This window comes from Scyliorhinus torazame, chromosome 2, assembly GCF_047496885.1.
Source record: "Scyliorhinus torazame isolate Kashiwa2021f chromosome 2, sScyTor2.1, whole genome shotgun sequence".
Classification (NCBI taxonomy): Eukaryota; Metazoa; Chordata; class Chondrichthyes; order Carcharhiniformes; family Scyliorhinidae; genus Scyliorhinus; species Scyliorhinus torazame.
In genome coordinates this window covers 190,972,089-190,985,113 of record NC_092708.1, presented here as the reverse complement: position 1 = coordinate 190,985,113, position 13,025 = coordinate 190,972,089, and the positions used below count along the sequence as shown (strand labels likewise).

The 13,025-nt window shown below is 51.2% G+C and overlaps 1 protein-coding gene across 1 annotated transcript in view; it reads left to right on the top strand.

Moving 5' to 3' along the window:
- The window catches only part of LOC140394454 (putative methyltransferase DDB_G0268948), a 69,551-nt gene extending 56,863 nt beyond the window's left edge, over nucleotides 1-12,688 (top strand). The window contains exons 5-6 of the mRNA XM_072481736.1: nucleotides 10,623-10,760; nucleotides 12,451-12,688. Coding sequence (XP_072337837.1) covers nucleotides 10,623-10,760; nucleotides 12,451-12,538 — 226 coding nt within the window. The 3' untranslated portion in view covers nucleotides 12,539-12,688. The remainder of the gene's footprint in view (nucleotides 1-10,622; nucleotides 10,761-12,450) is intronic.
- Nucleotides 12,689-13,025: the final 337 nt, after the last annotated feature.

The following is a 13,025-nucleotide window of genomic DNA, read 5'->3' as shown; positions in this document are numbered from 1 at the left end:
TAAGGTGCTGCGGTGGAGGGGAGGGTGGGACTGGTGGTTGGGATGTGCGTGGTGTTCCGGTGGGCACCCGGTCCCGTAGGGAGACCGTATCTTGCCGGCCGTCGGTGTACGCCACGTAGGCGTACTGGGGGCCAGCATGGAGCAGATGGACCCTCTCGACCAATGGGTCCGACTTGTGCGCCCGCACGTGTTTTCGGAGCAGGATGGGTCAGGGTGCTGCCAGCCAGGTCGGGAGCGAGGTCCCAGAGGAGGACTTCCAAGGGAAGACAAGGAGACGTTTGTGAGGTGTCTGATTGGTGGTCGTACAGAGTAGTGACCGGATGGAGTGGAGGGCATCCGGGAGGACGTCTTGTCAGTGGGAGTCTGGGAGGTTCCTGGACCGTAGGGCCAGTAGGACGGTCTTCCAGACCGTTCCGTTCTCCCTCTCTACCTGTCCGTTAGCCCGGGGGTTGTAACTGGTCGTCCTGCTCGAGGCAATGCCCTTGCTGACCAGGAATTGATGCAGTTCGTCGCTCATAAAGGAGGACCCCCTATCACTGTGTATATAAGCAGGGAACCCGAACAGTGCAAAGATGCTATGGAGGGCCTTGATGACGGTGGTGGCGGTCATGTCTGGGCAGGGGATGGCAAATTGGAACCGGGATTACGCGTCAATCGTGTTCAGGAAGTACGTGTTGCGGTCGGTGGAGGGAGGGGGCCTTTGAACACCTCCATGCTGAGGTGTTCAAAGGGACGGGAAGCCTTTATCAGGTGCGCTCTCTCTGGCCGGTAGAAGTGCGGTTTGCACTCCGCGCAGATTTGGCAGTCCCTGGTGGCAGTCCTGACCGCCTCGATGGAGTAGGGCAGGTTGCGGATCTTGACGAAATGGAAAAAGCGAGTGACCCCCGGGTGGCAGAGGTCCTCGTGGAGGGCTCGGAGGCGGTCCACTTGTGCAGTGGCACATGTGCCACGGGACAGGGCGTCAGGAGGCTCATTTAGCTTCCCGGGACGATGCAAGATCTCGTAGTTGTAGGTGGAGAGTTCAATCCTCCACCACAAGATCTTGCCGTTTTTTATCTTGCCCCGCTGTGCATTATCGACCATGAAAGCAACCGACCATTGGTCCGTGAGGAGAGTGAACCCCCTGCCGGCCAGGTAATGCCTCCAATGTTCCACAGCTTCTACTATGGCCTGGGCCTCCTTTTTCGATTGAGGAGTGGTGGATTTCGGAAGCATGGAGGGTACGTGAGAAGAAGGCCACGGGTCTGCCCACTTGGTTGAGGGTGGCCGCCAGAGCTACGCGGACGCATCGCTCTCGACCTGGAAGGGGAGGGACTCGTCGATGGCGTGCATCGCGGCCTTTGCAATTACTGCTTTGATGCGGCTGAAGGCCTGGCGGGCCTCTATTGACAGGAGAAAAGCTGTGGATTGGATCAGGGGACGGGCCTTGTCTGCATAGTTGGGGAACCACTGTGCGTAGTAGCTAAAAAACCCTAGGCAGCGTTTCAAGGCCTTGGAGCAGTGAGGGAGGGGCAACTCCATAAGGGGGCGCATGCGTTCAGGGTCGGGGCCTATAACTCCATTTCGCAGTACGTAGCCGAGAATGGCTAGACGGTCGGTGCTAAATACGCATTTATCCTTATTGTATGTTAGGTTAACGATTTTCGCGGTCTGGAGAAATTTTCGGAGGTTGGTGTCGTGGTCCTGCTGGTCGTGGCCGCAGATGGTGACATTATCGAGATACGGGAATGTTGCCCGTAAACCGTACCGGTCAACCATTCGGTCCATCTCCGCTGGAAGACCGAGACCCCGTTGGTGACACCAAAGGGAACCCTTAAGAAGTGATAGAGCCGCCCGTCTGCCTCGAAGGCAGTGTATCTGCGGTCACTAGTGCGGATGGGGAGCTGGTGGTAGGCGGACTTGAGATCCACTGTGGAGAAGACCTTATAATGTGCGATCCTGTTTACCAGTTCGGATATGCGGGGGAGAGGGTCCGCGTCCAGCTGCGTAAACCTGTTGATGGTCTGACTGTAGTCGATGACCATCCTATGCTTCTCCCCGATCTTTACCACCACTACTTGAGCTCTCCAGGGGCTGTTACTGGCTTCAATGACCCCTTCCCTCAGTAGCCTTTGGACCTCTGACCTAATAAAGATCCGATCCTGGGCACTGTAGCGTCTGCTCCTGGTGGCGCCGGGTTTGCAATCCGGGGTGAGGTTCGCAAACAGGGAAGGCGGGTCGACCTCAAGGGTCGCGAGGCCGTAGACAGTAAGGGGGGGGGTATAGGGCCGCCGAATTGGAAGGTCAGACTTTGAAGGTTACACTGGAAGTCTAAACCCAGGAGTGTAGCCGCGCAGAGGTGGGGAAGGACGAAGAGATGGAAATTTTTGAACTCCCTTCTCTGGACTGTGAGGTTTACTAAACAAAACCCCTTTATCTCCACTGAGTGGGAACCGGAGGCCAGTGAGATTTTTTGATTAACAGGGTGGATGAGGAGGGAACAACGCCTTATCGTGTCGGGGTGTATGAAGCTCTCCGTGCTCCCAGAGTCGATTAGGCAGGACGTGGCATGCCCGTTGATGAAAACAGTCATCGTAGTGGTTGAGACTGATCCAGAGTCACCGAGGCCAATCGCAGTAGTTGAGAGTTCTGTTTGTGCAGTGTGTGGTCGGCCGAGCTGGGGTCCTGGGGGTTCATCCAAGATGGCATCTCCCATTGGTCGCACATGCCGGGGGTGCACAAAATGGCGGCGCCCATCCCTCCAATGTGGCGTCCGCGGAACAAGATGGCGGCGCCCGGGGTCCGCACGTGGCCCTGGGATATGGAGGTGGCAGCGACCGCTGGCTGCACGGGGCCCGTGGAAATGTTTGTGGTTGCGGTCCGCATTTGCCGCTGGAGACTGTGGCCACCGCTCGGGCCTGACATACCCCCACGAAATGGCCCTTTTTGCCGCATCCCTTGCAGGTGGATGCGCGGGCCGGGCAGCGCTGGCGAGGGTGCTTGGCCTGCCCGCAAAGGTAGCAGCGGGGCCCCTCGGGGTTGCCAGGCCGCCTTGTGGGGGAACGGGGGAAGTCTCAGGGTCGGCCGCGGCGGGGTTCCACGCAGCTCAGTGGGCTGCCGCGCGGTCGGGAACGTAGGCGCGGGCGTTCCTGGAGGCCACGTCCAGGGAGCATGCAAGGGCCCGTGCCTCCCTGAGACCCAGGGTGTCCTTCTCTAACAGGCGCTGGCGAATTTGTGACGAAAGCATACCAGCCACGAAAGCGACCCGGACTAAGAGTTCTGTGTGTTCGCTCGCCGAAACTTGCGGGCAGCCGCAGCTTCTTCCCAGCACCAGGAGTGCGCGGTAGAATTCCTCCAGCGATTCCTCAGGGGTTTGTCGCCTTGTTGCAAGCAGGTGCCAGGCGTAGACCTGGTTTACCGGGCGAATATAGTGTCTTTTTAGCAGCTCTATTGCTGCATCGAAGTCTTCCGCTGCCTCGATGAGGGTGTAAATCTCCGGGCTCACCCTTGAGTGCAGGACGTGCAGTTTCTGCTCTCCCGTGGGTGCGTTTTTGGACGTCTCGAGATACCCTTTTAAACACACCAGCCGGTGCTTGAAGATTGCCGCTGAGTTCGCAGACTAAGTTGCAGACACTCCGGTTTGATTCGGAGCTCCATCCTTTCTTCTTAAAATTCTAGCTTATTAAATTGATGTACGATCAATGACCACTAAAGCGAGGCTGTAGTCCAACTGAAGGCTTTAATAAGCTAGATGTTTCCCCCAGCAGCTCAGGTACAGAATGAGGGCTGCTGGGGCGGCATGGGTTCTTATACCCCGCCTATCAGGGTGGAGCTATTATATACTCGAGCCAATAGAAAGCATACAGTTTCCACCAATGGTGCTTTAGCCTATCAGGTACCGTAATACCTATAATACCACACTACAGAGGCTGGTGGAGGTCAACAGAGGACTCCGAGCAAAGCTCGAGGACTTGGAGAACCACTCGAGGTGGCAAAATCTGAGAATTGTGGGCTTGCCTGAAGGGGCAGAGGGCTCCAGGCCAACTGAGTACTTTGCTGAGAGGCTGGCGGAGTTGATGGGGGAGGGTGAAGACCCCTCCCGATATGAACTGGACAGAGCACATCAGTCGTTAAGGCAGAAACCCAAAGTAAATGACCCACCGAGAGCAATAATTATCTGCTTCCAGAAATACCACAGATTTTTATTTTGAAACGGTGGAGACGACTGAGGCGTTCATGAAGGCAGAAGGCTTGGGATAGAAGTGAAGACTGGAGCTGGAAGAGAGATCATGGACTGTGATTGGGGAGCTGGAAAATGTATAAATGTTGTAACTTTCTTTTCACTGACCTGTATTGTAACTTACTTGACTTCACATTGTTATCGAGTTTAAGTTTCTGTTTGGTTTGATTGGCATTTTTGCTCCTCTTTTTTTTGTTGTTGTAACGGTTATATAGAACATAGAACATAGAACATTACAGCGCAGGGTATGTTGCTTCATTGAATTGCATGGGTTAGATTGTTTTTCTTTTCCTTCTGGGACTGGGTGGGAGGGGACAGTGTGCCCTTTGGGGGAGAGGGGGACCACCCGCACTAGCTAACTAAAGTCGGCTAGTGAACGGAGGTGAGGTGAGAGGAGGGCTGCGGACATTGGAGCCTGGTTAGCAGGTTTTGATGGGCCTACGAGGCGAGCAAGTGGGAGGTGGGGGGAGGATCGATACTGGGTGAGATTTTTTCAAGGGGAAATGCAGGGGGAGTTTCTGGGAGGGGGCGAGGGGGTTCGATGTTAATAATGGAAAGGGACGGGTCAGGCTCATGGGGCAGGGCCCAGTGGTAAGATGATGGTGGATAAGAGGGGGGAGGAGAGTGAGAGACCCCCAGTTAGGATAGCCACGTGGAACGTAAGGGGGCTGGGAGGCCCAGTCAAGAGGTCAAGGGTGCTTGTGCATCTTAAAATTTTGAAGGCCGATGTAGCAATGCTACAGGAGACTCACCTGAGGGCGGAAGACCAAGTGAGACTTGAAAAGGGCTGGGTTAGTCAGGTGTTTCACTCTGGATTTGACGGAAGAGCTCGAGGGATAGCGGTAATGGTCAGCAAAAGAGTACGGTTCCAGATGGAGAAGGTGGTTGCAGATCAGGGGGGTAGGCATGTGATTGTGACAGGGGCGCTGGAGGGGAGGTTAGTGGCGCTGGTAAGTGTGTATGGTCCCAATTGGGACGATGTGGGATTCGTGAAGAAGGTGTGTGGGGCCATGCCGGACTTGGACACAAACAAACTGTAGTGTGGGGGGGTCTGTAACTTGGTGCAGGAGCCAAAATTGGACAGGTCACGGCTGCACTCGCTGGTCCCGTCAGGTGGGGGCGAAGGCGCTGGCTGGGCTAATGGTGGAAATGGGAGGGGTGGACCCTTGGAGGTCTCTGCATGCGAGGGAGCGGGAGTACGCGTTTTTCTCAGCGGTCCATAAGCTGTACTCGCGGATTGACTTGTTCATGGTGGGGAAGGCGCTGCTGGCTGGGGTTAAAGGGTCGGAGTACTCGTCAATTGTAATATCAGATCATACTCCGCATTGGGTGGATACTGGGGAAGGGGATGGTTCAGTGACCAGGGTGGAGGTTAGATGTGGGACTGTTGGGGGACCGAGGGTTCTGTGACAAAAGTGAAAAAGGAGTCGAGGAATATGTAGGTTTTAACTGCGCGGATGAGGTGCGAAGGCGATTGTCTGGGAGGCTTTGAAGCCGGTGGTGAGGGGTGAGGTGATCATGTTCAAGGCTAGGCTAGCCAAAGAGGAGAGGTTGGAACGTCAGAGGGTAATAGATGAGTTGCTGGAGTTGGACAAGAGGTATGCAGAAGATAGGGACCCAGCACAGTTGGAAAAGAGGAAGGAACTCCAGGCGAGCTTTGATCGACTATCAACCAGGAAGGCGGTACGTCAATTGAGGCGAGCAAGGGGGGCAGTTGGTGGGTCAGCTCCATAGGGAGGCTGCAGCAAGGGAAATTGTCCAGGTGCGGGACAGGGCAGGGAAGTTGGTGGTAGCTCCAGATCAGATCAACAAGGTCTTAAAGGAATTCTGTGAGATGGTGTACAGGTCAGAGCCATCAGGGGGAGACCGGGAGATGCAGGAATTTCTAGATGGGCTGGAGTACCTGAGGTTAGGGGAGGGGGACAGGGCTACATTAGAAGGAGCGATAGTGGAGCAGGAGATAAACGATGCGATTGGGAGGATGCAGTCGGGGAAGGTGGCAGGGCCGGATGGGTTTCCGGTGGAATATTATAAAAAATAAAAAAATAAGCTGGTACTGCTGATGGTGGGGATGTTTGAGCAGGCAATAGGAAAGGGGGTGTTACAACAAACTTTGAGGCAGGCATCGATTTCCCTGTTACTTAAGAAAGATAAGGATCCGAGGGAGTGTGGGCCGTATAGGCCCATATCACTTTTAAACGTGGGCGCAAAGATGTTGGCGAAGGTACTGGCAGGTAGGCTAGAGGAGTGCCTCCCGAAGGTGATAGGTGAAGATCAGACGGGATTTGTGAGAGGGAGGCAGCTTTTTTCAAGCATTAGGAGGGTATTGAATGTGGTTATGGTGCCGACGGAGGGGGAGGAAACAGATGGTTGTGGCATTGGACACCAAGAAAGCGTTTGACAGGTTAGAATGGGGGTACTTGATGGCAGTTCTAGAGCGGTTTGGGATTGGACCAAGATTTGTGGACTGGGTAAAGCTATTATATAAGGAACCGAGGGCCAGTGTCCGCACAAAAAACATCAGCTCAGAATACTTTCCACTCCATCGTGGGACTCGGCAGAGATGTCCTATGTCCCCCCTGCTGTTTGTACTCGCGATTGAGCCATTGGCCATCATGTTAAGAAATTTGGGGTATGGAAAGGGATAGTGCGGGGGTGGGGGGGAAAGAGCATAGGGTGTCCTTATATGCCCATGACTTGTTATTATACGTGACGGAACCAAGTGTGTCATGTTATGGACCAGGGTTTAGAGAACCCCAAAGTGTATCATGGAGTTTACCTGACCCACAACTTTGAAAGTGGTTATGGGGAAACGCACGGGCCTATTCTGCAGGTGTGATGCACCAGAAATCTACAGTACTTTTAAATTAAAACAATGTTTATTTATGAAACCAGTTAACACTTTATAAACCCACAGTAAACATCTTAACAACTATCAACACCAATACATCCCCCAAAGAATACAGTACTCTCTGAATAACTCTTAATCTTTCCTTGCAACATCCATAAGACAAAAAGAACCCTTTTTACAGAAACACATCAGGTTTAAATTCTCTACTGAGAGCAGTCACTCTGAATTCACCAAATGGTCTAGAGATATATGGCAGAGAGATCAAAATTACACCTTCTTTGGCTGGCTGCAGCTCCAACACTCCAACGAAACTAAATACAGACACACCCAAGCTTTTCCTCAAAGCAAAACCAAAAAGCAGAGCCAGAGCTCAGCTCCACCCACATTCTGACATCACTGCAGCCACTTGAGCAGACAAACATTTCTTGAAGTGACATTCCCATGACAGTCAATAGGGGGAATACTGGAGCTGCTTTGGGTGTTTGGGTCTTTCTCGGGGTGCAAATTAAATCTAGGCAAGAGTGAATTTTTGTGGTGTCTCGGCCGGGGGTGGGGGCAGGGGTGGGGGGGCTGCCATTCCGTAATGCAGGGATTCACTTTAGATAGCTGGGGTGCAGGTTCCTAGAGATTGGGGGGAGGGGGGGCGGTTCCGTAGGTACAACATTTCTAGTTTGGTGGGGAGGGTGAAAGCTGATCCGGCAAGGTGGGATGGTCTCCCTCTGTCACTGGCGGGTCGGGTACAGGCGGTTAAAATGAATGTGCTGCCGCGATTCCTGTTTATTTTCCAATGCCTGACGATTTTCCTGCCAAAGGCATTTTTTAGAGAGATTGAAGGAATGATTACCTCGTTCATATGGGGAGGGAATGTGACCAGAATTAAAAAGGTGCTACTGCAGAGACGAAGGCAGGCAGGGGGTTTGGGTCTTCTGAACCTGAAGTATTATTACTGGGCGGCGAATGTGGAGAAGGTGCGGAGCTGGGTCAGCGGGGTTGTTTCCCAGTGGGTCAGAATGGAGGAGAGTTTGGGTAGGGGGTTGGGATTGAAGGTGCTAGCAACAGTGCCGCTCCCGACGGCCCCGGGGAGATACTCAGGGAGTTCAGTAGTAATAGCTTCATTGAGAATTTGGAGGCAGTTTCGACAGCACTTCGGGTTTGGGGCAGGGTCAAGCGAAATACCAATTCGGGTGAACCATAGATTTGAGCCAGGGAAGTGGGACGGAAATGTTCGGAGATGGGAGGAGAAAGGAACGAGGACCACTAAACGATTTGTTTCTTGGGGGTCGTTTTGCGGGACTGAAGGAGCTAGGAGCGAAGTATGGGCTGGAGCAGGGGGAAATATTTAGATACATGCAGGTTTGAGACTTTGCCAGAAAGGAGATACAGAGCTTCCCAGTACAGCCGGCTTCCACATTGCTGGGGGAGGTGCTGACGGCAGGGGGACTGGAGAAGAGGGTAGTATCAGCAGTTTACTGGGCTATTTTGGAGGAGGAGAAGGTGCCACTAGAAGGGATCAAGGCAAAGTGGGAGGAAGAGTTGGGAGAGGGTATGGAGGAGGGGTTCTGGTGTGAGATGCTCCAGAGGGTGAACGCCTCCACCTCTGTGTAAGGTTGGGGCTGATAGAGCTGAAGACGGTGTATAGAGCACACCTTACAATGGTGGGGATGAGCCAGCTCTTTGAGGAGGTAGAAGATGTGTGTGAATGTTGCGGGGGGGGGGGGGGGGGGGGGGGGTTCATATGTTTTGGTCCTGTCCAAAACTGGAGGATTACTTGAAGGAGGTGTTTAGGGTAATCTCGAAAGTGGTGCACGTGAAACTGGACCCGGGTCCTCGGGAGGCCATATTCGGGGTGTCGGACTAGCCGGGGTTGGAAACGGGCGCGGAGGCAGGTGTGGTAACCTTCGCCTCGTTGATCGCCCAAAGGCGGATCCTGTTGGGATGGAGAGCAACCTCTCCACCCTGTGCCCTGGCGTGGCGGGGGGACCTGTTGGAATTCTTAACACTTGAATAGGTCAAATTTGAACTGAGGGGAACGATGGAGGATTTCTACAATCCATGGGCGTTATTCATTCTGCACTTTTGAGAATTGGATTACATCGAACATTAGTGGGGGGGCTGGGAGGGTTGGGGGGAGGGGGGCTGTGTGTGTTAATGGTGACGATGGGTGATTCCTGATTCCTTTTTGTCATTTGTTTATGTTAACATGTGGCTAATGATTGGGGTTTGGTGGAATAATGGGATCGTTGTTATTGACATGGGGATTAACATTGCATTCATTCCTGATTATTGTTTATTGTTTAGTGTAAATTTGGGAGAAAATGTGAAAAAGGAGAATTAAAAATATTTAATAAAAGATCCTTTTATTTTTGTTATTACTTTCTTTCCGTTTCCACCACCCTTTCTCCTCTGTGTTGTTTCTTTGTGTGTGGGGGAAGTTAGAAAGGGAAGGGGATTGGCAAGGGGGTAGTCGATAGCCATTTACATGTTCTGTCTGTTTAATTATAATACTGTACATAATAGAAGATTACTTGTGTTAAAATTACAAACCTGGTGGCTGCAGTTTATTGGACTCAACCAAGGACTTTGGTTTTTTTAATTAAAGGGCTTGATTTAACGGAAATGAAAAAGAGTCCCGTGTCGGGTGCGTTTAGCCGGGTATTTCCCGGTGCTAGGATTACTCCCATTTCCCGAACTAACGATCTCCGCTCCATGCAGGGAGAGATCGGGAGGGGCGGGAGCATTTTTAAATGGCGCCCCTATCTCGCGACTCCCTCACCATGGATCCCAGACCCCCCCAAAGACTCAGATCACCAATTAGGGGCTCATTGAGCTCCACACACCCCACCTCATACAGGCAGGGCACCCACATGGGAACATTGCCACCTGGGCACCTTGGTACTGGCACCCTGGCAGTGCCCCTGACAGCCTGGCAGTGCCACCTGGGCACTGTGACATTGCTAGGGTGGCACCCAGGTGACACAGCCAGAATGCCCGTGTGTCACTGCAAAGGTGCCGGATCGGCAGTACCAGGGTGGAATCGGAGGTGCCAGGGTTCCACCCTACCCAGAGCCCGACTATCCAGAGGCCCTCGAAAGCCTGTAAGACCTCCCCAAGTGTTGGTACACTTGGTCCATGTTTGTGGAAACAATGCCAAACACCACTTGCTCAGGATCTCCGAGGCGAGGCTATTATGTCCCAAGCACAGGGTAGATCCTGCATAGAGCCATACAAGTGACACTAACTGCTCACTTGAATATGCAAAACTGGATCACGTCCAGTGAGGACGAGATCGAGATTGTGAGATCTCGTTAGATCGTGCAAGGCGTGATGAGCCAAGTACATCTCACACAAGAGGCCTTGAGTGAGATTTACCAGCTTCGCCGCGTCCCGGGTCCGGAGCGATGGGGCCGATAGATCGCGCACAAAATCTTATTTCCCCTGTGCTGCGACTCCAGGTCCAGTGGGGCTTGAATTGACCACACACAAGCCAAGAGTGTCATGACAGTGCAACATTAGTGTTTTGTTCCTACATTAACAACATCTTCTTTAACACAGAGCTGAAGACATCTACATCAAGTTCAAAAAACCTGTCTCATGGCTCAGGGGATTTGTGAAATCAGTCGGTATACATCAAATCTACCTGAAGAATGATCCGGAAAATGCTAAAGCCTCACTGGACAAAATTGAACAAAGGTATAAAACTCTATGAAAACCACACCCTTTCTGCCGATCTGTCTCCTAATGTTTAATTGGACCATAATATGAGATTAGCTAGGGCTCCCAGTGACTCCCAGAGGCTGGCCCACAGGGTCAATGTTTGGAGACCCCCTCACGCCCCTAATTCATGTGAATGACTCAGATTCGGAAAGGCTGAAGGAACTGGTCAGATGAGCAGACAGTTAAATTCTGGGGACTGACAGATGAGTTTGATCAAATAGGTAATCTGGCAAATTATATACAGATAACTGATAATGAAGATACAAGATAGTAAATTTCAGAGGCACTTATTGAATTTTAGAGACATTAGACATAAAATGAGACCGATAATAATTACACTTAAAGGCCAACCCATGTTAAATTCTGAAGTATTTTTTGAACATCTGCTTTTTAAACTTTCCTTTCCTCTGTTACAAAGTATGTTCCACAGCAAAACCTCCTTTGATCAGCTGTAATATCTTCAGTTTTGACAGATTTCATTCCCCAAACCTTCACCTTGACTGAACCGTCAATTTACAAACCCATGTCCACCTGGAAGGACAAGAGCAGCAGATACCTGGGAACACCACCACCTGGAGGTCCCCCTCCGAGTCACTCACCATCCTGACTTGGAAATATATTGGCCGTTCCTTCACTGCCGCTGAGTCAGAATCCTGGAACTCCCTCCCTAACAGCACTGTGGATGTACCTACACCATAGAGACGGCAGCGGTTCAAGAAGGCGGCTCACCGCCACCTTCTAAAGGGCAATTAGGAATGGGCAATAAACGCTGGCCTTGCGAGTGCTGTCCACACCCTGTGCATGAATATAAAAATGTCCAGCTTCTCTACTCTCAAATGTCACCTTGGATCCTGTAACCAGGTAGAATTTCTTACACTAAATCACAAATGTATTAAGAGTTTATAGTGAGAGTTGTACAATTTACAATGCAACTGAACAGGCTTTTTTTTAAAAGGTTATTCATTCACAGGATGTGGGTTTCACTGATCAGACCAACATTTACTGCCCCTCCCTAATTGCCCTTGAGAAGGCGGTGGTGAGCTGCCTTTTTGAACCACTGACCCTTCCGCCATTGGAAACATTTTCCTTCCTATTTATTCATTCAAATGTTTGATGGGTTGAATGGTCCCCTTCCTGTTGTGTGATGCTGTGATCCAGTCAATTTATTGTCTATTCGATAGGCTGCACTTCAGTACAGAGTCACATTGAGCCACTGTGCTACCGTGCTGCCCCTTTCCTAGTCAGAATATGGCGACTAGGGGCTTAGGGGCAGCACGGTAGCACAGTGGTTAGCCCAGTTGCTCCACAGCTCCAGGGTCCCAGGTTCGATTCCCGGCTTGGGTCACTGTCTGTGCGGAGTCTGCACATTCTCCCCGTGTCTGGATGGGTTTCCTCCGGGTGTTCCGGTCTCCTCTCACAGTCCAAAGATGTGCAGGTTAGGCGGATTGGCCATGCTAAATATTCCTTAGTATCCAAAAAGGTTAGGTGGGGTTACTGGGTTACAGGGATAGGGTGGAAGTGTGGGCTTAAGTGGGTGCTCTTTCCAAGGGCCGGTGCAGATTCGATGGGCTGAATGGCCTCCTTCAGCACTGTAAATTCTATGATTCTATATTGCTTTCTATACGTTTGATTCTGTAGATTAAACATTGATTAATTTTCTCTCTAGGTTTATAAACGCACTTGGAGGGTCGAGTGAGACCATTGTGGAATTCAGTCTCAAATATTTTTGTCTCTTGGCCAGTAAACCTGAGTGATGTTCGCAAGCCGTCTCCCAGAGCCTTTCACAGCCGCCCTTCACAGACTAACCTCCATTGAAAGACCCTCTGAATCTCCCAGCTCAGGATTTCAATCAGAAATGTGATCCAATTTTTAAACACAATAAAAATAGATGGAATGCTTAACAATCTGTTCAGTGTGGTTGCTCATAATCAGCATTGAATAAAGGTGAATGACAGCGGACAGATAAACAACATACAATGACGAAGGAGCCCAGCACATATTGCTGCTCATTTTAACTGGATACTGATATGAGAGTTATTAATGATGATATTGCTTTTCAGAGTCGCCAGGTATTAAATGATAACACCACAAGGCTTTACCGGACATCGATCAAAGACCAAACAACCAGTTTGTCAGTTCAAGTTCAAAGATGGTTTATTTATACGCAAGGATTACTTTGACATGCAACATAAAACACCACAAGTTAAACTACACCTAACAACTACAATAACCTGTACTTAA